The sequence below is a fragment of the Oratosquilla oratoria genome, unplaced genomic scaffold (assembly GCF_046742065.1).
Source record: "Oratosquilla oratoria isolate Oo_2021 unplaced genomic scaffold, ASM4674206v1 SCAFFOLD104, whole genome shotgun sequence".
Lineage (NCBI taxonomy): Eukaryota > Metazoa > Arthropoda > Malacostraca > Stomatopoda > Squillidae > Oratosquilla > Oratosquilla oratoria.
This window is the reverse complement of record NW_027467461.1, coordinates 302128-329504: the sequence shown is the minus strand read 5'-3', so window position 1 is coordinate 329504 and position 27377 is coordinate 302128. Positions and strand designations below refer to the sequence as shown.

At 39.0% G+C, this 27377-nt stretch overlaps 2 protein-coding genes across 3 annotated transcripts in view; one reads left to right on the top strand and one right to left on the bottom strand.

The window, feature by feature from the left end:
- The window catches only part of LOC143022499 (uncharacterized), a 39374-nt gene extending 21909 nt beyond the window's left edge, over window positions 1–17465 (bottom strand). Inside the window, exons 1-3 of the mRNA XM_076180724.1 lie at window positions 17417–17465; window positions 4173–4345; window positions 3226–3316 (exon numbers count right to left, since the gene is read on the bottom strand). Coding sequence (XP_076036839.1) covers window positions 3226–3316; window positions 4173–4302 — 221 coding nt within the window. The 5' untranslated portion in view covers window positions 4303–4345; window positions 17417–17465. The remainder of the gene's footprint in view (window positions 1–3225; window positions 3317–4172; window positions 4346–17416) is intronic.
- A 444-nt stretch (window positions 17466–17909) lies between these two features.
- Window positions 17910–25284, top strand: LOC143022498 (uncharacterized). 2 transcript variants are annotated; one of them, XM_076180722.1, is made up of 3 exons: window positions 17910–18039; window positions 23153–23330; window positions 24189–25284. In XM_076180722.1, the coding sequence occupies exons 1-3, from the start codon at window positions 17920–17922 to the stop codon at window positions 24236–24238; spliced, it is 348 nt and encodes a 115-aa protein (XP_076036837.1). In that variant the 5' UTR covers window positions 17910–17919; the 3' UTR covers window positions 24239–25284. The 2 variants fall into 2 exon arrangements, with proteins under 2 accessions (XP_076036837.1, XP_076036838.1); XM_076180723.1 differs by having other exon boundaries at window positions 17916–18039; window positions 23153–23352; window positions 24189–25278.
- Window positions 25285–27377: the final 2093 nt, after the last annotated feature.

Genomic DNA, 27377 nt, shown 5'->3' with positions numbered 1-27377 from the left:
AAATAAAAACACCTAGATGTTAGGAAATCTCATGGACTGGATGGAATTGCAAATTGGATACTGAAGAGTGTATAGACGAACTGACAGACAAATTATACAAGATAATAGACTTTTCACTCAAAGAAGCAAAGGTACCGCAAGATTGGAAAGATGCAAACATAGTACCAATATATATATATGAGGAAACAAAGAAGATCGTACAAACTTCAGACTAGTATACCTTACAAGCACAGTAGCAAAAATATGCAAAAAAGTTATCAGAAACAAATGGACCAAACACTTGAAAGAAAATAAAATAATAATTCCTAAACAATTTGGCTTTAGAAGTGGAAGACTGTGTACCACAAACTTAATTTGCTTTTACCTAAGATTGAGATAATACAAGAAAGAGATGGCCGGACAGATTGCGCCTTCTTGGACTTGCAGAAGGCAGTTGAAAAAGTACCACACAAAAAATTAACAAGAAAATTGAAATGATAGGAATACAAGGTAAGCTACTGGAATGGATGAGGGATTTCTTAAATGGGAGAAAAATGAGTGTGGTACTTAGAGACAAAAATTCGAACTGGGAAGATATGAAGAGTGGCATCCCGCAAGGCTCTGTATTGGCTCCTTTAATGTTTACCATATATATAAATGATATGGATGAGGGGGTGAACTGTTATATGAACTTCTTTGCTGATGATGGCAAATTACTCAAGAGAGTAAGCACAGAAGAAGATTGCAGATTGCTACGAGAAGACCTGGACAAAATATGGGGATGGAGTCAGATGTGAAACAAATTTCTATATTAAGAAACGTAGAATAATGGAATTTGGAAAAAGCAAAAATAGAATATCAGGTCAATATAAAATTGGAAACGAGGAAGTCAAAAAAGTAGATTCAGAAAGGGGCCTGAGAGTGATCATCAAGTGACCTATACCTGATAAACATGTCAATAAATTAGTTGGAGAGAGTTTTAACTTAAGATCAATGAAAGTGTCCTTCAACTACATGGATGAAGAAATGGTAAAGAAAATAGTGGTTACACTAATAAGACCTAAACTAGAGTATGTTGCAACACTATGGGCACCTAGCACAAAAAAGAACATAAGAAAATTAGAAAGAATCCAAAGAGCAGCAACAAAAATGGCACCTACACTATCAAATTTGACATACAAACAAAGATTGAAGAAATTACATCTATCAACACTGGAACAGAGAAGAGAAAGAGGTGATTTGTTGACCATTTACAGAATTATGAAAGGGATGCAAATTCTCGATAGAGATGACTTGTTAAAATGGGACAGATGAGAAACAAGAGGACATTAAAAGAAGCTAAAGGACAGATACAGAAGAGACCTGAAAAAGAATAGCTTCCCACATAGAGTGATTGATATCTGGAACAAACTAAACAGAGAAACAGTGAGTGCCAAAACTATACACAATTTTAAGTATGAACTGGATGTGAATAAATACAAGAACAGGTCACTACGAGCATAGCTCTCATCCTGTAAAATACAACTAGGTAAACACATATGCATACAGTATACATGTGATATGGTTTAATGTCACAAACTCCCCTCTATCGTAAGGCTAGGATGGTGCCTCTCACAGAGGATTTTGTAGCATGGAATTTCATGAACCATGCCCTTGGTTCAACTTCGCCGGTGGCAAGGTTCAAACCGCCATCTTCTCTACATTCACCATAAGTAACAATGCCCTAATCTGCTCAGGCAGTGAGCATATATACATGCACATATATATGTTTATATATGTACATCCCATGCACAAACACCCATGTACACTGGTATGCAGAACATGTTTAATCCCATATTCATTCCTATCCCTTGATTAATGCAAGACTATGAATAAAGATTCAAATTAGTGTAGTTCAAATTAACTACTATAAAATAATTTACTTCTTTTAAGAATTTGATAATTTGTTCCACTTCAGTATGTTCATTTAAATTTTCTACCAAGGTTTGTCTGATAGCTAATTTGTCCTGTGTTGGTTTTCTTAGAAAAGGCATTCTACTAAAATATGTTTTACCGACTGGTCAACATGACAAGAACACCACTGAGGAACCTGCCTCTGCCCCACTCGTCATCAGGTACTTACGAGTTGCAAAAAGTGAGGTTGATTCGCAACCTAGTTAAAATAATGCTAGACCTCCTGTTTGTTGGGTAGTAGAGCCATAGTTGAGCAGAGGGTCTTATATTCTTTAATTTAAAATTACTCGTCAAATTAGACCAGTGGTCTTTCCACTGGTCTCTGCAACAAGATTTAACAACATTTTTAAAATCTGGAATGGGGATTCCCATGCTGGAACAGTGGTCAAGCCTATTTGCTGCCTTGGCTGCTACATCAGCAGGTTCATTACCAGCAATTCCAATATGGGACAGAACCCAACAAAATTTTACATTTATTAAATTTCTACTGATTAATAGGCAAGTCCAATTTTAACTTCTTGGACCAGATAATGAGATGGAAACAACTTCCCTAAAGATGACAAGAGACTCATCGAGTCAGTGTATACAACATAACTTGTACCATGGGGGCAGTTAGAAAATGCATATATTTAAGGGAGGATGCTACAGGTAATTTATTTTTAATTACAATGTTTGGCATCACCCCAGAGCAGCCTACTCCATCAGGGGTTTCTGATCCACCTGTATATATGCTGATGGCATTCGAGTGCTCAGATACATGTTCATGAAAGTTTGTCTTGAGCTGCGCATCTGAATATTTTTTCAGTAGATTTAAAGTACCATTCCTCATCATGATGATGGTGATATGGTTTAATGTCGCAAACTCCCCCCTATCGGAAGGCTAGGGCGGTGCCCCTTACAGAGGGGATTGTAGCATGGAATTTAATGAACTATGCCCTTGGTTCAACTTCGCTGGTGGCAGGATTCAAATCGCCATCCCCTTGACCTTCGCCTCAAGTAATGACACCCTAACCCACTCAGCCAGTGAGCTTCCTCCATTCCTCATAGACTTTCTCAAAGAAAGTCGATAGACGAAATGTCAGGATTAAAAGCTTCACCTCCAGTCCATGTTTCCTTTACTGTGTCTATACAACTTGTTCACATGGATTTTCAGCAATGAAAAGTTAAGCTTAAAATTGGTTTACAACCATTCCTTTTTTGCTCAGCAGTTAAGCTCCAAAAACTTTTTGTGGTGCAGTTACATAAAAATGGTGCAAGTAAATACTGGAAAGAAAGACTACATGAAAGTTATACCTTCTGTTTCCTCTTCCAAGTTCTGCTTCACTTTGAATATCTGAGCAATATTCTGCCTTCTTTGCCATTGCTCGAGCTTGACCATACTCAGCTGAAATGCAAAAAGGAGTTTTAGTAACGAGATATTTTTGTGAAAAATAACACAGTGTAAGCTAACATATCTGTTAACTTTACTAATAATAACATATGTCAGATATACTGTACTATAAACATACCACCTAATTTGTTCATTAGTATCAGAACAGTTCTACAGCATACATCCATACACATTAAGATGGTAAATACAGTAGTACTCAGTTTTCAGCCATCAACTAAAATCCAACATATCTTCTGGTCTTATGAATTCTGATCTAAAATAAGTAATCACTTCTGCTACAGCTAGAAACTAGAGTGTGTAGTCTGTGTCACAGTACTCTTCTTGGAACTGGAATATGTTGAGGCCAGCCAGGTGACCATGTTTGTGTGTCGTGTATAGGCAATTCCTTCTTGACAACAAAGGAAATTCACTTATCTTTAGATCACTTTTTCATGGCTATCATATAGTCTAGATGTATCTATACAAATTATACAGTAATGTACTGATACAATATAGTTTCACCTAAATTTGATGGTAGCAGCAATACTACTTAAGTATGTGGGAAAATATTGTCAATTTCCATATTATTATGTTGTCCAGAAGACCTCTGATGTCATTGTTTATTTGGCTATCATGTTTGCCTCTCCACATACTCCTATTTCTAGCTTACTGCTTCCAGCCCATCAAACCAGCCTCACAATAAAAACAAATACAACAGTGCCTATAAGTCACACATTCAAAGCAACCAATTCAAAAAATAACTTATGAATCATTCAATTTGCTATTTTAGCCAACTGAACTATTCAAACTTATTCATATATAGGATATTTAGAAATTAAAGTTACTTACCACATTTACAGAGTACTCTTACATGATACTGTATCCAGCTTCCTTCTGGGGTGACTCCTTGATAGCTCTGTTGAGCTTTGAAGTGTCACAGTATTGTGGCCAATAACATTTCCCATCCAGCAGCCAGGTATCAGGAACCACAGCAATTTCATTTCCTTCCTCAAAGATAATAACTCCAAATTTTGCCATACCTTCCTGCTTTTAAATACAATTGGCTTATAAAAGATACATGAAGGTTCAACATGTACTGTACTGTACAGTAACTGTGCAACACAGTCCTCACTGCTCTACGAACAGTATATTGTATTGGTAGCCCTCACTCTATACTGAACTATGACTCCTCTAAGAAGATTTGATCGCCCTCCTTGGCACCTGATGAGTAATGAGGTACAGTCTAAGTTAGAAATGCAGGATAAGTCAGGGCAGGAATCCCCCTTCAGTACATAAAGCCAGGGTTACTCTATCCATTGAGCTAGGTCAAAACTGTGGTACCAGTACATGGCTGTAGTACACTAGCCTATATAATAATCTCAATATCTCTACTATCAAATTAAATAAAATATGGAAACATTTTATATCAGACAACCATTTTTCAACAGAAGTCGCAGCTCATTGTTGGTGGACTGTGTGAAGTAAGGGAAAAGATGCAAACTTTGGCAAACGAGACTGAAGGGGGAAAAGAATACATTTACATTCAATATCTTTATATAAGCATGTTCTTAGGCTCTTACTTTCATTACTAACAGCATATATACCCAGAGAACTTCACTGCACAGGATATGTGTACAAATCTTCATAAACTTTGTAGATATATGACAAATAAATGTCTGGGTCTCCTTCATATTTCAATATATTCACTACTTTCCCAACCTTATTATTTATAATTATGCCACAGTTAGCTGGGTTCACTTTGATACAAAAGTTCTTAAGGTATAAAACTTTAAACTGTACACAAGGAAAATCACTTAGTATTGGCCAATTACTGTGGACCCCTTTTGCAACTGGATATTTAGAATTCTTCTCTTCAGGTTCATATGCCTTCAATTCATAAATTCTATTAACTATTTGCATGAGAAAACAGTTAGGTTTTCTAAGCAATTTTTTTAGGTATCCAAGATAATTCTCAAAAGGAAAGGCACTGAATTTATCAACTGATCCATGTCTCTTTACATCATCTGGATAGATGGAGAAAGAGGAAAGGGACAAAAGGTAGGGAGGTTCTTAGAGTGAACTCTTTGAATGAAAAGGAAAAGGAGTAGGAGTACGGAAAGAAGCTGAAGGAGGAGTGGGAAGGAGTAAAGGATAGAGTAGAGCTGGGTGTGGAGGAGGATCGGGGATGGTTCAAGGAGGGAGTCATAAAGTGTGCAAGGATGGTGTGTGGAACAAGAAGGACAGGGGGAAATAGAAGAAAGGGTAGTGAATGGTGGGATGAGGAAACAAAGAAGGTTGTAGAAGAGAAGAAGCGAGCTTTCACAGATTGGTTATAAAATAGGACGAGGGAGTCATATGAGAGGTACAAAGAAAAGAAAAGAGTAGTAAAGCAAAAGGTAAAGGTTGCAAAGAGGAGAGCAGATGTGAAATGGGGTAAGAGTATGACAGAAAATTTTGAAAGTAATAAAAAGATGTTTTGGAAAGAAATTAAGAGAGGAAGAGGAGGCGAATCAAGTAGGGAAGAAAAGGTAAAAGGTGCAGATGGCGAGATGGTAATGGAAGAGAAGGCAGTAAGGGGAAGATGGGCAGAATATTTTAGGGAGTTGCTAAATATGAAGGAGGATAGGGAAGGAAAGATAGCTGCAGTGGGAAATGCAAAGAAAATGATAGTGATGAGTGAGGAGCATGGAGAAGAAATAAGGAAGGATGAGGTGAAGGCAGTTGTTAAGATGATGAAAGCAGGTAAGGCACCTGGTCTGGATGGATGCCATGCAGAATGTCTGAAAAAGGGAGGTACAGTGATGGTGGACTGGTTGGTGAGGTTATTTAATGTTTGCTGGAGAGAGGGTAGAGTGCCGGAGGACTAGAGGAGTGCCTGTATAGTTCCTTTTTACAAGGGAAAAGGGGACAAGTGTGAATGTAGTAGTTTCAGAGGGATTAGCTTGTTAACCCATTTATGCCGCTCGTTCCGTCAACGCAACGTGAAACAAACTACAACATGATGTCGAGCTACACCGATAGAACGGCATGTTGTATCCTGTAGCTGCTTCCGATACTAGTAGACACCCAGAACTCCCAGTGGAAGGTTCACATGATGTCACACGTCTCATCATTTGAGGGGAAAAGCAAGTGAAAGAAGCTCCATTTTCTGAAATACAATGTCTTCATCAAAAAGGAGGTGAGTAAGGAAAACTATCATCGGGGATTTGTTCATATCTATTTCATAAGAATCTTCTATGTTTCTTTTCATGACAGAACACTTTTGAACCATATTTTCTTTGATAGTATGCTGATGGCAGTTGTGTAAAAACTTTATAAAGAAAAAGTTGTGCTAACGCAACCATCGGCACCGGCCTCTTCATTGAAGTAGTTATTTTGTAACGCATATTTTTTTTTGCGCATATAATTGCAGTGAATGAATACATCTGTGTAGCCTAACTTGTTTGTTGAAAGCATACATATTGTCTACAAACATTTTACGATATATAAATTCCATTATTATTTTTTTTTTCAGAAAAATGAATTTGAACGAGATCTTAGACGAGCTAGAGAGACCTACTATGTCTGACGAGAGTGAAATTAGTGATGAAGATGAATCCAGTGGAATGGTAAAACAAACTGAAACACATGACGTTTACATCATGCCTGCAAATGATGGTGATGTGACGGATGAAGATTCTGGCGAAGAAGAAAGCGTGGATATCTCTAATCTTCCCGGAACACAGCTAACTGCTTTTGCAGTGTTAGATTCCACAGTGTCGCAAGATGATGTAGATGAAAATGCTGAAAGACAAGCATCCCAGAAAAAGAAAATCATAAAACTCAGAAAATGGAAAGCACAGGATCTCCCAGAAAAGACAAATGTTCCATGTTACCCATATAAACCATCAATTGCTGATATTCCACGTAAGCCTAGTGAGACCCTTGAGCTTTTCTTGGATGTATTAGCTATTGATCACCTCGTGAAACAAACTGTAAACTATGCAGTACAGAATGGTAAACATTTATTTACGCTGACAAGTGATGAAATGAAAACCTTCATAGGAATTTTGTTAGTGTCAGGCTACTGTTGCGTTCCACGTCGCAGACTGTATTGGCAGAGACAACCAGACGTGTATAATGAGCTTATTGCTGACTCCATGCGCCGCGATCGCTTTGATGAGATCATGAAATATTTTCATGCTGCAGACAACACAAAGCTTCCCAAAAATGACAAGTATGGCAAAGTTTCTCCCCTCATGGAAATCCTGAATGGCAACTTTCTCAAGTACGGGGAAGTATTTGGGCCAATAAATATATCCATTGATGAGTCAATGATACCTTATTTTGGTCGGTATCCCACAAAACAGTTCATCAGGGGAAAACCTGTACGATGGGGTTATAAAGCATGGGTTGCAGCTGATCCAAATGACTATGTTTTCGATATATCTGTTTACCAAGGCAAAGATGGTACAAAGGGTAAGGCTAATGCATCTTATGGACTTGGTGGAAAAGTTGTACTTGATGTTTTGGATGTGATAGAAAAACGTTATCCAACAAAGAAGTTATCCCTTTACTTTGATAACTTCTTTACATCCCTCAAACTTGTAGAAAAAATCAAGAGCATGGGTCATGATGCTACTGGCACACTGAGAAAAAACCGAATCGAAAAATGCCCATTTACAAATCCTGCAAAGTTTATGAAATTACCTAGGGGAACTGAAGAACATTTTTGTGATGCTGATCAGGGATAATTGCAGAACGCTGGCAAGATAATGGCATTGTAACAATTGCATCATCTGAGTATGGAGTAGTGAAGGCTGAACGCTATGTTGCTTCTCAGAAAAAACGTATGAATGTTTTGATGCCAAATGCCATCCATCAGTATAATTGGAAAATGGGTGGTGTTGATAGGGTAGATCAAAATATTGCTCAGTACAGGCCTTCAATTCGTAGGAAAAAGTGGTACTTTCCAATTGTCACATACTTGTTTACAGTATGTGTAAACAATGCCTGGATTTTTGCAAGAGAAGGAGGTTACAAAGAGGATATGTTGTCATTCATACGTGCTGCTGCTACTGAATGGCTACAGAATCACGGCAAAAAGCCAAATAATCCAGGAAGATCACGATCAGTTCTCAGTGTTGCAGGTGTATCGGCACAAATGCACTATGATAATGTTGGGCATCACATCGTGAAATCGGATCCTCCAAAACGCTGTCATTGCAGGTTGTGTAACAGTCAGACTGTATTCATATGCCAGAAATGTAAAGTATACCTGCATCAAAAGTGTTCAGTGCAGTACCATACCATGTAGGCCAGGAGAATCCTCTGAAAATATATCTAAGATAGGTTGTACTATTTCTTTATCAAGGTTTTTCTTTTTTATTATCACATGCACCTCATTTCTCCACTTTGAGAGCTGTATTATCTCTAAGGGCTGTATTCTTTGGTTTCCTTTAGTTTATAATAAAGAAATTCAAGGTTTCCTTTTTAGTCAGGAAATTCTAATTATGTATCAAAAGTGAATTTTATACATCATTTTTAAAATTCTTCTTAAGCAATATGTATTGCGGTCAAAACGCCACTCGTTGCGTTTGCGCAACAACACATTTTCATAAATAAAATGAGAACCATTGTACATATGGAGTAATTTTCATCATATGTTTGCAGTTTAGGTTCACATTATGCATATATCAAAGCGGCAACATCAAATTCTTACTTTCATTTTTTTTCGGCTTAAATGGGTTAAGTGTAGTAGGGAAGGCTTATGGGAGGATCTTGATTGAGAGGATTAGGAGAGGAACAGAAGGAGTAATTGGTGAGGAACAGTGTGGTTTTAGGACAGTTAGAGGTTGTGTAGATCAGATCTTTGTGGTAAGACAGATATGTGAGAAAGCTATAGGAACGGGGAAGGATGTTTTTTGGGCTTTTATGGATCTGGAAAAGGCTTATGATAGGGTAGACAGAATGGCACTGTGGGAGGTTATGCAGATATATGGGATAGGAGCAAAGCTTCTGGGAGCTGTCAAGAGTTTTTATGAGAGTAGTAGAGGTTGTGTCAGGATTGGAAATGGAGAGAGTGAGTGGTTCGAGGTAAAGGTGGGACTTCGTCAAGGATGCATTATGTTGCCCTGGATGTTCAACTTATACATGGATGGGGTGGTGCGAGAGGTATATGCAAGGGTAGTGGGCAAAGGATTGGAGATGGTTAAAGAAAATGGAGAAAAGTGGGAGGTGAGCAAGCTGTTGTTTGTGGACGACACTGCGCTTGTGGCAGGATCGGAGGAGGGATTGAGGAAGTTGGTGGCAGAGTTTGGGAGAGTATGTGATAGAAGAAAGCTAAAGATAAATGTGGGTAAAAGTAAGGTGATGAGATGTAAAAGGGGTGAAAGTGGCAGTAGACTGGAAGTGAGCATTAAGGGAGAGCGACTGGAGGAAGTGGATAGTTTTAGATACTTGGGTGCAAATGTGGCAGAAAAAGGTGGAGTGAAAGTGGAGGTAGAGTGTAGATTGAGAGAAGCGAGTAAATGCCTTGGTGGATTAAAGAGTATAATGAGGAATAGACATTTGGGAATGGATGCTAAGAGGAGACTGTATGAAGGAGTGATTGTGCCAACAGCACTGTATGGGGTAGAAACATGGAACATAAGAGAAGAAGAGAGAAGGAGTTTGAATGTGTTTGAGATGAGGTGTCTGAGAAGTTTGATGGGGGTTACTAGGCTAGATAGAGTGAGAAATGAGGAGGTGAGGAGGAGAACAGGGGTGGAAAAGGAGCTGGGAGATTGGGTCGATGAAAGAATATTAGGATGGTTTGGACACATGGAAAGAATGAGTGAAGAAAGACTAGTAAAAGAGGTATGGAAGGCAGATGTGGAGGGAGTGAACATGAGGGGACATCCTAGGATGAGGTGGATGGATGGGGTGAAGGGGGCTTTGGGGAAGAGGGGAATGTCTGTTGAGGAAGGACGGGAGAGGACAGAAGACAGGGGTGAATGGAGAATGGTTGTATATGGATGATGTTGTGATTGCGTGGGGTGGAGTGGGCAAGGGGGTGGGGGGTGGGGTAGTATGTGTGAGTAAAATTTGACGCAAACTGAGGGGATTTCTCCCCATCCTCTCCTTTTATCCAATGGGGGGACGGAGAGGGGGGGTCGCTGATTTGATGAAGCGGCCTTGCTGTGGATGTGCTGTCTTGCGACACTGCTTCTGACCCAGGGCAGTGGACAAGGTGCAGGGATGACCCGTCATCCAGGAGGTGCTCAGATAAGAGGGAGGGTGGAGGGGTGTGGAGTGTATTCAGGGATGGAATGGGTGGAAATGATTTTATGCCTTTCCCTTTTTGGCTACCTCCCTTGTAAGGGGGAAAAAGCCTTGGTATATGTATGTTAAATGACACAAATTATGAATGTTGTACACAACATGCCTAGAACCATACACATCTTTAAAGTGGTTTACAAAAGCAATCAAATATCTATGTGCTTTTTCCAGTTTCTGGACCTCTGGGTACTGAAAGCAGAAATGTGCTCACACTCAAAAGAAGAATTTTTTTATAAACATTCTCATTAATCTGTTTCTGGAGACAAACTGGTCCAGTATACAAAAGAAAGGCTCTGAATTCTGTGGCTTTGTATCTATCAACTTCATCTAAACTTCTTGGTTTTCTGTTAAGTTCACAAGGCATGTAATTTGCAAGTTCTTCCACAGATTTTCTTTATCAGGTCAGTTAGACCTAATGGAGTTTTACAAATTGTCCGAGGGTCCGAAGGCAAATTTGCATCAAATTGCAAATTTAAAATTTCAACAAGGTCTCTTAGAGCGCAGTGCTTAATCTGGTGTTTGATGACCCAGTTCTTAACCAAGGTTTCAGTGTCTACAGATTTGTAGGGCAACAACACTTCCATTTGTGCATCATTTTCAAGGTTTTGGGTGATTTCGGCCAAGGATTCTTCTGGGCCAAAATCACCAGAACTCTGCAGGGTAGGACATTTCGGCCAGTCCTCCAAATATTGCTATTATTATTTACTTATTATTGAAAGAAAATATATTATTAAAAGAATTCTAAAAAATTACTCATATATCATTTGAAGTAACAATATTTTTTGCACATACTGTGTGAAAATGAAATTAAATTTATTAAACAAATTATCTAAATTAAAATTATACAACTTTCGTGTGTGGACTAAGGTAAATGGTGTTATTGTTGCACCAAAAGTTGCCTAACATTGTCATTGATAACACGGAGTCTAGGGTTAGATTGTTCAAAAAAATAATTCTGGCGTTAGTTTATCTTGATGTTAAATGTCATGGTAATGCTCTGTGTTACCATGATGTTTAATGTCAAGATAGATTTAAAGCCAAGATAGTGCAAAAATTTGTTTTGAACAACCCAGCCCAGAAGTTCAACATCATTAGTGAGCATGGAGGGGGGAAGGGCATCGAATGTAGAATGTTTCGGCCACAGAAGTTTTGGCCAGAACTCTGCAGGGTAGGACGTTTCGGCTGGTCCTCCAAATGTTGCTATTATTATTTACTTATTATTGAAAGAAAATGTATAATTAAAAGAATTTTAAAAATTGCTTATATATATATCATTTCAAGTAACAACATTTTTTGCACATACTGTGTGAAAACAAAATTAAATTTATGAAACAAATTATCTAAATTAAAATCATACAGTGCACCAAGCCAGGGCACCAAGCCTTCAAGCTTAAAAGGTTATTTTCTCTGGGCCGAAATCACTGGTGATTAGAAAAACCTTGGGCCGAAATCACCGGACCGAAATCACCTTGGGCCGAAATTACCTGATCCCATTTTCAATTTCACTTTCCTCTGTCTCTGATTGGTCTCTACTACTATAACTGGTCAGCAGCTCATAAGGATTGTCCACATTATTACTGCTGGTATCATCAGAGCATAGATATGCACCTACTTGTACCTCATAATCATTTAAACTGGTACTACATTTGTCCTTTCTCTGATGTTGAATTAACTCTGCTTGTACTGGCAAGAGGTAAATATATAATTAAACGTAAAACTCGTCAGATAAAGTATGGTAGCGGAGGGGCAACAATAAACGAATGTTGTTTAGAAAAATGTGTGATAGAAGTTATCTGCTCACAAATAACCTGTTAATGGTGAGTTTATTGGTTCTTTAGATTTTCGGAATATCATAAATGAAAGGTCATCAAAGAAGCATCATTGTAAAAACTTAAATGAACGGTAAATTAACAAGTTTAAAAGGAAATATTTGTGGTAAATATAATTTATGTAAGTGCAGTGGATACCCAGAAAGTGAAATAAATAAGGATCAGAAGGTGATTAAAGCATAAATAAGACAAGATTAAGGGGGCTGGTGGAACGACCGACGACAACAACGAAACTGGAACTAGAACAATTATGACGGACAACAAAAATAAAACTCGGGCAAGCGCAAATGAGGATCAAAAAGACGAAAAATGTGGAACATTGGTAAAGGATAATGATAAAGCCATAGCATACGAGATCTGTGAGGCATGGTTTCATAGGTGCTCGGACAAAAGGTCCCCGGACAAAAGGTCCTGAAATCTGCACCCCTGGGACAAAACGTCCCCAACGGCCTAGGTGGGTGGTCAAAATGTCCCCAATTTTTTTCTTTTTTCTAAAAATTTGTCAGATGTGTTTTACTTTATTCCTTTATACAATTGACATTTATACAATTGATATTTCTGAAACGTTTGCTTACACAATTGGCTCATAGATTTATGGGTTGGGTCGAGTATAAGATATTTAATAAAATATCAAATATTATTGTACTTTGTGTTTATATATAGAGATTCTCCTGAATTTAAGGGTTGTTATAAAACCACAATTAACTATGTCCCAAAATGTATAAACAGTTGATAAAAATCAATATTTGTTGAAAAAAATGGGGACCTTTTGTCCTATATATCGGGGACCTTTTGTCCTAGGGGTGCAGATTTCGGGACCTTTTGCCCGGCGACGTTTTGTCCGGGGACGTTTTGTCCTACATTCGGTTTCATATCAGATGTGAAAATATGTCAGAAGAAATTTACAAATTTATGGTGGAGTAGGAGGTTGGGGAACAACTGCTAAGGAGTTGTAAACATTGTAAGAGGGGGTGTTCCAAATTACATAGGAGAATGAGCAAAATAGAGAAACAACAGAGTGAAATGGGAAAGAGGCAAGATAAACTACAATTTATGGTGAAGGAAATCAGAGAAGAAATAACAGTTGACCAAGAAAGAAAGAAGAAATTGGATAACAAAGTGGGAAACTTAGAAGTAAAGGCTATAGAAATCGGGGAAATAACTGGCAAAAGCACTGAAGATAGAAAAGTTTTGGATGACAGATTAGGGATCCTAGAGAATAAAGTGATAAATTTAGAGGGAAAAATTGAATCATGTGATATGGTAAAGGAGGATAGTGTGGTGGATACTTCAAAGGAAAGCAGAAACACTGGAGGCATAAGTCGAGGATTAGGTGAAACCTTCTACCAGGAAATCAGTGATTTGAGGGAGAGAGAAAATAATTTTGTGATATATGGGGCGCCTGAATCTACAGCAAATGGAGATAAAGAAAGAATTGAACATGACAGGGAATTTGTCAAGAAGCTACTTGTAACATGTAATGCAGAACAACACCAGGAAAGGCTGTTTAGAGTGTATAGGTTGGGTAAACAATCTGGTAACAAACCGAGGCCTCTTCTTGTAAAGCAACATGACAACTTAATGAAAACCTGCATATTCAGAAATGTAAAAAGATTGCATGGCAACAAGGAATATGAGAATGTGAGGTTGGCACATGATCTCAATAAGAGGGAGAGGGAACAAGAGGTAAAATTATGGAGGCAAAAAACTTGATATCAGCGGGGAAAGGCAAACATATAGTGGTTGGCCCCCCATGGAAATGAAGGGTAGTCAAAACCAGGGAACTTCCAAACTAAGAATTGGAGGGAATCCTTGCAAAAGTGTAAATAGTGTAAACAGGAAGGATTTATATATCATGTTTAGCAATGTGGACATATTTAGTTTTGATAAAAGGTTAGAATTAAGTACTAGAATATGTGAATTGGAAAATACACCTCATATCATAGCTCTGCAGGAGGTCAAACCAAAAATTTTAGATATGAAAGGACCAATGCAGAATATAATATGGAAGGATACGATCTCATTGAACAGAACTTACATAATAACATAGGAAGGTACAAAGTTTAATCTATTCGATCTGAAAACCAAATATTGTGAGTACTGTGGTGTACTGATAGAATGTGGAAAAGAGAAATTAATGGTCATATCTATATACAGAAGCCCAAACAGCGATGAAAGAAATAATGCTGGGCTGCTCCAACTGATGCCAGAGAATGATATGAATGTGCAATATAAAGTACTACTAGGGGACTTTAACCTTCCTAACATTAGTTGGAGCAGCTACACAACAGAATCTAGTCATATGGATTACAATAGTCAATTTATTGAGAAAGTGAGAGATTGCTTTTTTACTCAGCACATACTTGATATCACCAGAATAAGAGGGGACAACACTGGAAATACACTAGACCTAATATTTACTAATGATGAAACAATAATTGGAGAAATCAGTGTAGAAAGCCCGCTGGGAAAAAGTGATCATGCAAGCATTCTGTTCACTTGTGACACTCAGGAGCAGATGGACAACAGTAAGCAACAAATTTATATGTATGAAAAGGCAGACTATCAGCTCATGAAAGAAAGGCTTGGAATTGACTGGAACCAGTATTTGCAGGATTTGGGTACAGAGGAAATGTGGAAGAAATTCGCCAATAAACTACATGAAGTGATCGAAGAATGTGTTCCTAGGAAACACATCAGAGCGGTAAATAAGAATAGTACAAGAAAAAATGAAAACCTACCAATGACTAGGAAACTACGGGCTAAGATTAAAAGGAAACAAAGATTGTGGGAAAAATTGAAGAAAATTAAACAGGAAAATGATGTAACACTAAACAGGAAATACCAGGACACAGAAAGAGAGTACAGAAGAGTCAATAACCAAATTAGAAGACAAACCAGGAATGCTGTGAAATCAAAAGAGAGGGAAATAGCAAGGTATGTGAAGGAGAATCCGAAGGTGTTCTGGAAGTATGTAACATCAAAGACGAGAACAAAGGCCCACATTGGAGAACTGTATAAAAATGAAGAAAAAACTCAAAAGGCATCAAGTGACAAGGAAAAAGCTGACATACTCTAAGAGCAATTCTCGAAGGTTTTCATACATGAGTCAGATGAAGATCCACCTAGGGCGGCAACCAGGGAGGCAACAATACTGGATAGTATGGTAATCACTGTAGACAAAATAAGGAATGCCCTGCAAAAACTCAAGAAGAACAAATCACCTGGACCAGATGGGATACACCCAAGGGTAATTAAGGAACTGATGGAGGACTTACTGGAACCACTGAGAATCATATATAACAGCTCACTGCAGGAAGGTGTGGTACCCGAGGACTGGCGTATTGCCCATATCACGGCCATCTATAAGAAAGGCAACAAATGCGATCTAGGACATTACAGACCTGTCAGCCTAACAAGTGTCCTATGCAAGGTTATGGAGTCACTGTTGCGGGAGGAGGTAATTAGACATATGAAGGAGAATAAGTTATTTAGTGAGAAACAGTTTGGCTTCATTTCTGGAAGATCAACTACATTACAGTTAATAAAGGTACTGGATGACTGGACTGAGGCAATAGATGAAGGATTGGCTGTGTATGTAGTGTAATTGGACTTTATGAAAGCCTTCGACCGAGTACCACATAAACGTCTGATAGAAAAAATATCAAGCTACAGGGTAGAAGGTAAAATATTGAGATGGATTCAGAACTTTCTAACGGAGAAAACAGAGGGTGTTGATAAATGGAGAGGCTTCTGGATGGGAGGAAAAAACAAGCGGAGTCCTGCAGGGATCTGTTCTTGGCCCCCTTGCTTTTTTGTAATATTTATCAATGACCTGCCAGAGGCAGCAGTGAACGGAAGTAAAGTGTATCTATATGCAGATGACACTAAGATATAAAGGACAATACAAAGCACGGAAGACTGTGATAGGTTACAGTGGGATCTGGATGAGCTCAAAGAATGGACAGAGAGGTGGCTCCTAAGTTTTCATCCAGAGAAGAGCAAGTATATGAGGTTAGGGAGGACCACAATGGAAGAGAAGGGTTATAGTATGTACGGCAACATCAGTAAGACAGGAAATGAAACAGACATAGGGGTGATCATAGATGATAAACTAAACTTCTCCATACACCTGGCAGAAAAGATCAATAAAGCCAATATGTTAGTAGGGCTGATCAGAAGGACCTTTCAACATTTAGAACCATACATTTTCAAGCCTCTGTACACGGCTCTTGTAAGGCCGCACTTGGAGTACGCCAACCCGGTTTGGTGTCCCGATCTGGTGAAGGATTTGGAGGCTGTGGAGAATGTACAGCGGAGAGCAACTAAATTATTGCCATCCCTCAAGGAGTTATCATTCGAAGAGAGGCTGAGGAAGTTGAGCTTGCCCACCTTGGCGTACAGGAGATCCCGGGGAGATCAAATTGAGACCTACAAAATTGTCACTGGTTTATATGACAGAAACTGCACTGAGGGTCTCTTTGAATTTAGAGAGGGGTCCAGTACAAGGGGAAATAGTCGAAAAATATCTAAGCCAAGAGCGAGGTTGGACCTGAGAAAATACTCCTTTAATAACAGTCATTAATAATTGGAATGAGCTGCCAGAATGGGTGGTGAATGTAGACACAGTCAAAAGTTTAAAGTTTTGAGGCAAGGCTAGACAAATTCTGGGACAAGAACAAATATAAAAATATTGAGCACAAATTAACACTGCACGCGGCCAGCACCAACATCACACTAGAAATCAGGCAGCTACACTGGAGTCATAGGTCAAAGAAGGCCTCTTCTAGTAAAATCATAAAAATGTCAACTGTAATGCTACCGGCAACATCCTCGACATTTTCTTGCAAATAGGATACAAACTCTCGCTTCTGTCTCCGACGCAAAGTCCAGGAGGAAGACATTGCAGCAATCGGTATAAATGGTAAAAGTATAAAGGCAGTCACCACCAAATTTTGAGAAAAAATGCGCAATACTTCCCACTTACGGCAATAAACCACCAACAACAACTCTATTGTTTGGAGCCAAAACGCCAATGACAAAGGTTCCAATATTTTTTGGCATAGACGTAACGTGTTATAAATCCATATGTTATCTGTAGATATGAGAGATAACCAGTTATTTGAATTGATTTTCTCCTATTATTAACAAAAAAGTAAAATAATAGGTAAGGGTAACTGGATTATTTTGACGTTTTTTTATGTTACTAATGTGCATGACATTATGTGCATGACATTATATTAATTCTTGTCTATTTAAGTATCATAAAAAACCGTAAAAATAATCCAGTTACCCTTACCTATAGTTTTACTTTTTTGTTAATAACAGGAGAAAATAAATTCAAATAATTGGTTATCTCTCATATCTACAATTGATAACATATGGATTTATAACACGTTACGTCTATGCCAAAAAGTATTGGAACCTTTGTTATTGGCGCTTGTTTTGACGCCAAACTATTCAGGAGACGCTGCTGGTGTATTGCGGTAAATGGGAAGTGTGGCGCATTTTTTCTCAAAATTTGGTGGTGACTGCCTTTACACTTTTACCATTTATACCAATTGCTGCAATGTCTTCCTCCTGGACTTTGCGTCGGAGACAGAAGCGAAAGTTAGTATTTGCAAGAAAATGTCGAGGATGCTGCCGGTAGCATTGCCAGTACAAGCAGAGTTAATAACATCAGAGAAAGGACAAATGTAGTACTAGTTTAAATGATTGTGAGGTACAAGTAGGTGCATATCTATGCTCTGATGATACCAGCAGTAATAATGTAGACAATCTTTATGAGCTGCTGACCAGTTATAGTAGTAGCGACCAATCAGAGACAGAGGTAAGTGTAATTGAAAATGGGATCAGGTGATTTCGGCCCATGGTTTTTCTGGGCCGAAATTACCAGCGATTTCGGCCCAGCGAAAATAACCGTTTAAGCTTGAACGCTTGGTGCACTGTATAATTTTAATTTAGATAATTTGTTTCATAAATTTAATTTCGTTTTCACACAGTATGTGCTAAAAAATGTTGTTACTTGATATGTATGCAATTTAGATTTTAAAATTCTTTTAATTTTATATTTTCTTTCTACAATAAGTAAGTAATAATAGCAACATTTGGAGGACTGCCGAAACGTCCTACCCTGCAGAGTTCTGGCCGAAACATCCTACATTCGATGCACTTCCCCCCTGCATGCTCACTAATGAAGTTGAACTTGGGCTGGGTTGTTCAAAACAAATTTTTGCACTGTCTTGGCATTAAATCTATCTTGACATTAAACATCATCATCATGGTAACACAGAGCGTTACCATGACAATGATTTAACATCAAGATAAACTAATGCCAGAATTATTTTTTTTAACAAACTAACCCTAGACTCCGTGTTATCAATGACAATGTTAGGCAACTTTTTGTGCAACAATAACACCATTTACCTTAGTCCACACACGAAAGTTGTATAATTTTAATTTAGATAATTTGTTTAATAAATTTAATTTCATTTTCACACAGTATGTGCAACAAATATTGTTACTTGAAATGATATATAAGTAATTTTTTAGAATTCTTTCAATAATAAGTAAGTAATAATACCAACATTTGGAGGACTGGCCGAAATGTCCTACCCTGCAGAGTTCTTGTGATTTTGGCCCAGAAAAACCCTGGGCCGAAATCACCCGAAACCTTGAAAATGGTGCACAAATGGAAGTGTTGTTGCCCTACAAATCTGTAGACACCGAAACCTTGGTTAAGAACGGGGCCATCAAACACCAGATTAAGCACTGCGCTCTAAGAGACCTTGTTGAAATTTTCAATTTGCAATTTGATGCAAATTTGCCTTCGGACCCTCGGACAATTTGTAAAACTCCATTAGGTCTAACTGACCTGATAAAGAAAATCTGTGAAAGAACTTGCAAATTACATGCCTTGTGAATTTAACAGAAAACCAAGAAGTTGAGATGAAGTTGATAGATACAAAGCCACAGAATTCAGAGCCTTTCTTTTGTATACTGGACCAGTTTGTCTCCAGAAACAGATTAATGAGAATGTTTATAAAAAAATTCTTCTTTTGAGTGTGAGCACATTTCTGCTTTCAGTACCCAGAGGTCCAGAAACTGGAAAAAGCACATATATATTTGATTGCTTTTGTAAACCACTTTAAAGATGTGTATGGTTCTAGGCATGTTGTGTACAACATTCATAATTTGTGTCATTTAACATACATACATATACCAAGGCTTTTTCCCCCTTACAAGGGAGGTAGCCAAAAAGGGAAAGGCATAAAATCATTTCCACCCATTCCATCCCTGAATACACTCCACACCCCTCCACCCTCCCTCTTATCTGAGCACCTCCTGGATGACGGGTCATCCCTGCACCTTGTCCACTGCCCTGGGTCAGAAGCAGTGTCGCAAGACAGCACATCCACAGCAAAGCCGCTTCATCAAATTGGCGACCCCCCCCTCTCCATCCCCCCATTGGATAAAAGGAGAGGATGGGGAGAAATCCCCTCGGTCTGCATCAAATTTTGCTCACACATACTACCCCACCCCCCCGCCCACTCCACCCCACGAAATCACAACATCATCCATATACAACCATTCTCCATTCACCCCTGTCTTCTGTCCTCTCCCGTCCTTCCTCAACAGACATCCCCCTCTTCCCCAATGCCCCCTTCACCCCATCCATCCACCTCATCCTAGGACATCCCCTCATGTTCACTCCCTCCACATCTGCCTTCAATACCTCTTTTACTAGCCTCTCTTCACTCATTCTTTCCATGTGTCCAAACCATCCTAATACTCTTTCATCAACCCTATCTCCCAGCTCCTTTTCCACCCCTGTTCTCCTTCTCACCTCCTCATTTCTCACTCTATCTAGCCTAGTAACCCACATCATACTTCTCAGACACCTCATCTCAAACACATTCAAACTCCTTCTCTCTTCTTCTCTTATGTACCATGTTTCTGCCCCATACAGTGCTGTTGGCACAAACACTTCTTAATACAGTCTCCTCTTCGCATCCATTCCCAAATGTCTATTTCTCATTACACTCTTTAATCCACCAAGGCATTTACTCGCTTCTCTCAATCTACACTCTACCTCCACCTTCACTCCACCTTTTCCTGCCATATTTGCACCCAAGTATCTAAAACTATCCACTTCCTCCAGTTGCTCTCCCTTAATGGTCACTTCCAGTCTACTGCCACTTTCACCCCTTTTACATCTCATCACCTTACTTTTACCCACATTTATCTTTAGCTTTCTTCTATCACATACTCTCCCAAACTCTCTCACCAACTTCCTCAATCCCTCCTCCGATCCTGCCACAAGTGCAGTGTCGTCAGGAAACAACAGCTGGCTCACCTCCCACTTTTCTCCATTTTCTTTAACCATCTCCAATCCCTGACCCACTACCCTAGCATTTACCTCTCACACCACCCCATCCATGTATAAGTTGAACAGCCAGGGCAACATAACGCATCCTTGACGAAATCCCACCTTTACCTCGAACCACTCACTCTCTCCATTTCCAATCCTGACACAAGCTCTACTATCATAAAAACTCTTGACAGCTCCCAGAAGCTTTCCTCCTATCCCGTATATCTGCATAACCTCCCACAGTGCCTTTCTGTCTACCCTATCATAAGCCTTTTCCAGATCCATAAAAGCCCAAAAAACATCCTTCCCCTTTCCTATAGCTTTCTCACATATCTGTCTTACCACAAAGATCTGATCTACACAACCTCTAACTGTCCTAAAACCACACTGTTCCTCACCAATTACTTCCCACTGTTCCTCACCAATTACTCCTTCTGTTCCTCTCCTAATCCTCTCAATCAAGATCCTCCCATAAGCTTTCCCAACTACACTTAACAAGCTAATCCCTCTGAAACTACTACATTCACACTTGTACCCCTTTCCCTTGTAAAGAGGAACTATACAGGCACTCCTCCAGTCCCCCGGCACTCTACCTTCTCTCCAGCAAACATTAAATAGCCTCACCAACCAGTCCATCATCACTGTACCTCCCTTTTTCAGACATTCTGCATGGCATCCATCCAGACCAGGTGCCTTACCTGCTTTCATCATCTTAACAACTGCCTTCACCTCATCCTTCCTTATTTCTCCTCCATTCTCCTCACTCATCACGGTCATTTTCTTCGCATTTCCCACTGCAGCTATCTTTCCTTCCCTATCCTCCTTCACATTTAGCAACTCCCTAAAATATTCTGCCCATCTTCCCCTTACTGCCTTCTCTTCCATTATCTTCTCTCCATCTGCACCTTTTACCTTTTCTTCTCTACTTAATTCGCCTCCTCTTCCTCTATTAATTTATTTCCAAAACATCTTTTTATTACTTTCAAAATTTTCTGTCATACTCTTACCCCATTTCACATCTACTCTCCTCCTTGCAACCTTTACCTTTTGCTTTACTTCTCTTTTCTTTTCTTTGTACCTCTCATATGACTCCCTCGTCCTATTTTGTAACCAATCTGTGAAAGCTCGCTTCTTCTCTTCTACAACCTTCTTCATTTCCTCATCCCACCATTCACTACCCTTTCTTCTATTTCCCCCTGTCCTTCTTGTTCCACACACCATCCTTGCACACTTTATGACTCCCTCCTTGAACCATCCCCATTCCTCCTCCACACCCAGCTCTACTCTATCCTTTACTTCCTCCCACTCCTCCTTCAGCTTCTTTTCGTACTCCTTCTCCTTTTCCTTTTCATTCAAAGAGTTCACTCTAAGAACCTCCCTTCCTTTTGTCCCTTTCCTCTTTCTCCATCTATCCAGATGATGTGAATAGACATGGATCAATTGATAAAATTGCTTAGAAAACCTAACTGTTTTCTCATGCAAACAGTTAATAGAATTTATGAATTGAAGGCATATGAACCTGAAGAGAAGAATTCTAAATATCCAGCTGCAAAAGTGGTCCACAGTAATTGGCCAGTACTAAGTGATTTTCCTTGTGTACAGTTTAAAGTTTTATACCTTAAGAACTTTTGTATCAAAGTGAACCCAGCTAACTGTGGCATAATTATAAATAGTAAGGTTGGGAAAGTAGTGAATATATTGAAATATGAAGGAGACCCAGACATTTATTTGTCATATCATATCTACAAAGTTTATGAAGATTTGTACACATATCCTGTGCAGTGAAGTTCTCTGGGTATATATGCTGTTAGTAATGAAAGTAAGAGCCTAAGAACATGCTCATATAAAGATATTGAATGTAAATGTATTCTTTTCCCCCTTCAGTCTCGTTTGCCAAAGTTTGCATCTTTTCCCTTACTTCACACAGTCCACCAACAATGAGCTGCGGCTTCTGTTGAAAAATGGTTGTCTGATGTAAAATGTTACCATATTTTATTTAATTTGATAGTAGACATATTGAGATTATTATATAGGCTAGTGTACTACAGCCATGTACTGGTACCACAGTTTTGACCTAGCTCAATGGATAGAGTAACCCTGGCTTTATGTACTGAAGGGGGATTCCTGCCCAGATTAATCCGGCATTGCTAACTTAGACTGTACCTCATTACTCATCAGGTGCCAAGGAGGGCGATCAAATCTTCTTAGAGGAGTCATAGTTCAGTATAGAGTGAGGGCTACCAATACAATATACCGTTCATAGAGCAGTGAGGACTGTGTTGCACAGTTACTGTACAGTACAGTACATGTTAAACCTTCATGTATCTTTTATAAGCCAATTGTATTTAAAAGCAGGAAGGTATGGCAAAATTTGGAGTTATTGTCTTTGAGGAAGGAAATGAAATTGCTGTGGTTCCTGATACCTGGCTGCTGGATGGGAAATGTTATTGGCCACAATACTGTGACACTTCAAAGCTCAACAGAGCTATCAAGGAGAGTCACCCCAGAAGGAAGCTGGATACAGTATCATGTAAGAGTACTCTGTAAATGTGGTAAGTAACTTTAATTTCTAAGTATCCTATATATGAATAAGTTTGAATAGTTCAGTTGGCAAAATAGCAAATTGAATGATTCATAAGTTATTTTTTAAATTGGTTGCTTTGAATGTGTGACTTATAGGCACTGTTGTATTTGTTTTTATTGTGAGGCTGGTTTGATGGGCTGGAAGCAGTAAACTAGAAATAGGAGTATGTGGAGAGGCAAATATGATAGCCAAATAAACAATGACATCAGAGGTCTTCTGGACAACACAATAATATGGAAACTGACAATTATATTTTCCCACATACTTTAGTTGTATTGCTGCTACCATCAAATTTAGGTGAAACTATATTGTATCAGTACATTACTGTATAATTTGTATAGATACATCCAGACTATAATAGCCATGAAAAAGTGATCTAAAGATCAGTGAATTTCCTTTGTTGTCAAGAAGGAATTGCCTATACACGACACACAAACATGGTCACCTGGCTGGCCTCAACATATTCCAGTTCCAAGAAGAGTACTGTGACAGACTACACACTCTAGTTTCAAGCTGTAGCAGAAGTGATCACTTATTTTAGATCAGAAGTCATAAGACCAGAAGATATGTTGGATTTTAGTTGATGGCTGAAAACTGAGTACTACTGTATTTACCATCTTAATGTGTGTGAATGTATGCTGTAGAACTGTTCTGATACTAATGAACAAATTAGGTGGTATGTTTATAGTACAGTATATCTTACATATGTTATTATTAGTAAAGTTAAGAGATATTTTAGCTTACACAGTGTGTTATTTTTCACAAAAATATCTCGTTACTAAAACTTTCCTTTTTGCATTTCAGCTGAGTGTAGTCAAGCTCAAGCAATGGCAAAGAAAGCAGAATATTCCTGAGATATTCAAAGTGAAACAGAACTTGGAAGAGGAAACAGAAGGTATAACTTTCATGTAGCCTTTCTTTCCAGTATTTACTTGCACCATTTTTATGTAACTGCACCACAAAAAGTTTTTGGAGCTTAACTGCTGAGCAAAAAAGGAATGGTTGTAAACCAATTTTAAGGTTAAGTTTTCATTGCTGATTTTATTGTATAACTTGTTAAGTTCTGAATACCATGATCAAGTATCTTTAAATTTAAACATAAGATTTAACAATAAGGATGTGTAATGCTGTTAATAAAGACCATTAACATAAAGTTTTCCTCAGTGTATTTGAAGGGGTTTTGCTTGACAACAAAAACTTCCAAACCATAGGATGAAATTGGAAAAACCATCATGAAGTATTTAAGGAATGCATCAGACTGATGTGGTGGTTGCAAGAGGTATTCAGATATCAATGCTTCCACCAGTAGTGACACATCATAGGCCTCCTTTATGTAAACATTTGTCCAGGTGGTACATATACACTAATTGTTGCCCAATGCTGAACAGCTGGACCACTGCATACCATGATTAACTTACTTTCATAAGGAATATCTGGCCGTTCTTTCATACATACATACATACATATACCAAGGCTTTTTCCCCCTTACAAGGGAGGTAGCCAAAAAGGGAAAGGCATAAAATCATTTCCACCCATTCCATCCCAGAATATACTTTTGTTCATACCAAAGAATATGGATTTGTTTAATTATACTTTAATTCACACCAAAACAATATGGATTTGTTTAATTTAGGAATAATTGTGCCATGTACAATTGTACCCAGGTGTTTGTGTCCATGACCCCAATTCCAGCTAACATCAACATTTGGCATCCTTGCAGTCATGGATACAAAATGGAAATAGATATGAGATTATCCTCATACACTGTACTTTCACAGTTGTTCAATGGCTTAAATACTATATTTTGTTCAACACTTTGTGATATTCATTTGATATTTTCATATTTGAGAATATGAAATGAGAATACTTTATATTTTTGATACTGAAAGAGTACATTAGCATATTATGTTATATACATATACCCCGTCTGGGGTATTGGCTGCTTGTTATTGTGGCAAAGTAACATGCAGTCGATACTTTAGGGTCTATATGGGGCGCCCCTACGGACCAGAGCCACACATCATTTTGTCTATGATAGAAGAAATTCTGTTCATAGAGAAATGATGACACTTTTATACTACGACTGTCCCTCCGTTATGCTGTCCCCCAACCCCTTGTTGCTGTCCTGTACCATTTCTCTGAGTATTCTCTTTCTGATTGGGGGAATTCCCTGTGGTGGGGGAAAAGAATACTGCCACCAAGTTTTCCCACTTGGATCGTAAGAGGCGAGAAGAAAGGGACGGGGAGAGGGACTAGGCATCCTTCTCCCTGTAGCCCCAAGGGGCAACTTCCTAAATCGAAAAGAAAAGGCATAAGGGGTGCTGGCGGGCCTCGGGCCAGCACCCTAAGGTTTGGGTCTTTTAATGTGCGTGGATGTGGTACAGATGAGAGTAAAAGGGAAGAGATAGGTAGTATGTTTGTGAGAAGAAAGTTGGATGTGTTGGCTTTGAGTGAAACTAAGTTGAAAGGGAAGGGTGAGTGTATGTTTGGGAGTGTAAGTGGGAGGTTATCAGGAGTGAAGAGAGGGCGAGGGAGGGAAGGGGTGGCTATTCTAGTAAGTGAGGAGATAGGTAAACGGGTAGTGGAGTGGAAGGAGGTTTCCTCAAGGATAATGTGGATGAAGGTGCAACTGGGAAAGGAGATGTGGGTCTTTGTAAGTGCATATGGGCCGGGCAGTGAGAAGAGCATGGAAGAAAGGGAGGCCTTTTGGATAGATTTAAATGAGTGCATAGAGGGTTTAGGAAGAAATGTCAATGTAATAGTACTGGGAGACCTTAATGCTAGAGTGGGAAATGGTCCAATCGATGGAGTGGTTGGGAAATGTGGAGTTCCAGGAAAGAATCGTAGTGGAGAGTTGATGGTGGAAATGTGTCTAGAAAGAGAGTTGATGATAGCAAATACAGTGTTTCGGAAGAAAGTCAAGCATAAGTACACATGGGAGAGGGTGCTGGAGGGAAGGGTGGTAGATAGAGCGCTAATGGATTATGTAGTGGTAAATAGGATTATGATAGGAAGAGTTAAGGATGTACATGTGCTAAGGGGAGAGGGTGGGGGAATATCAGATCATTTTTTGGTGGAAGGTAAGTTGAGACTGGAGGATAGATGGAGAAGGAGGAAAGGGACAAAAGGTAGGGAGGTTCTTAGAGTGAACTCCTTGAATGAAAAGGAAAAGGAGAAGGAGTACGAAAAGAAGCTGAAGGAGGAGTGGGAGGGAGTAAAGGATAGAGCAGAGATGGGTGTGGAGGAGGAATGGGGATGGTTCAAGGAGGGAGTCTTAAAGTGTGCAAGGATGGTGTGTGGAACAAGAAGGACAGGGGGAAATAGAAGAAAGGGTAGTGAATGGTGGGATGAGGAAATGAAGAAGGTTGTAGAAGAGAAGAAGCGAGCATTCACAGATTGGTTACAAAAGAGGACAGGGGAGTCATATGAGACGTACAAAGAAAAGAAAAGAGAAGTAAAGCAAAAGGTAAAGGAGGCAAAGAGGAGAGCAGATGTGAAATGGGGTAGGAGTATGACAGAAAATTTTGAAAGTAATAAAAAGATGTTTTGGAAAGAAATTAAGAGAGGAAGAGGAGGCGAATCAAGTAGGGAAGAAAAGGTAAAAGGTACAGATGGAGAGTTGATAATGGAAGAGATGGCAGTGAGGGGAAGATGGGCAGAATATTTTAGGGAGTTGCTGAATGTGAAGGAGGATAGGGAAGGAAAGATAGCTGCAGTGGGAAATACGAAGAAAATGAGAGTGATGAGTGAGGAGAATGGAGGAGAAATAAGGAAGGATGAGGTGAAGGCAGTTGTAAAGATGATGAAAGCAGGTAAGGCACCTGGTCTGGATGGATGTCATGCAGAATGTCTGAAAAAGGGAGGTTCAGTGATGGACTGGTTGGCGAGATTATTTAATGTTTGCTGGAGAGAGGGTAGAGTACCGGAGGACTGGAGTAGTGCCTGTATAGTTCCTCTTTACAAGGGAAAAGGGGACAAGTGTGAATGTAGTAA

Coding starts and splice junctions, on each gene's coding strand:
- LOC143022498 (XM_076180722.1), top strand. CDS start 17,920: ATGGGAAGTGTGGCGCATTTTTTCTCAAAATTTGGTGGTGACTGCCTT. Junction 18,040..23,152: donor CGTCGGAGACAGAAGCGAAA/GTTAGTATTTGC, acceptor TGTATTTAAAAG/CAGGAAGGTATGGCAAAATT. Junction 23,331..24,188: donor GAAGCTGGATACAGTATCAT/GTAAGAGTACTC, acceptor TTTGCATTTCAG/CTGAGTGTAGTCAAGCTCAA.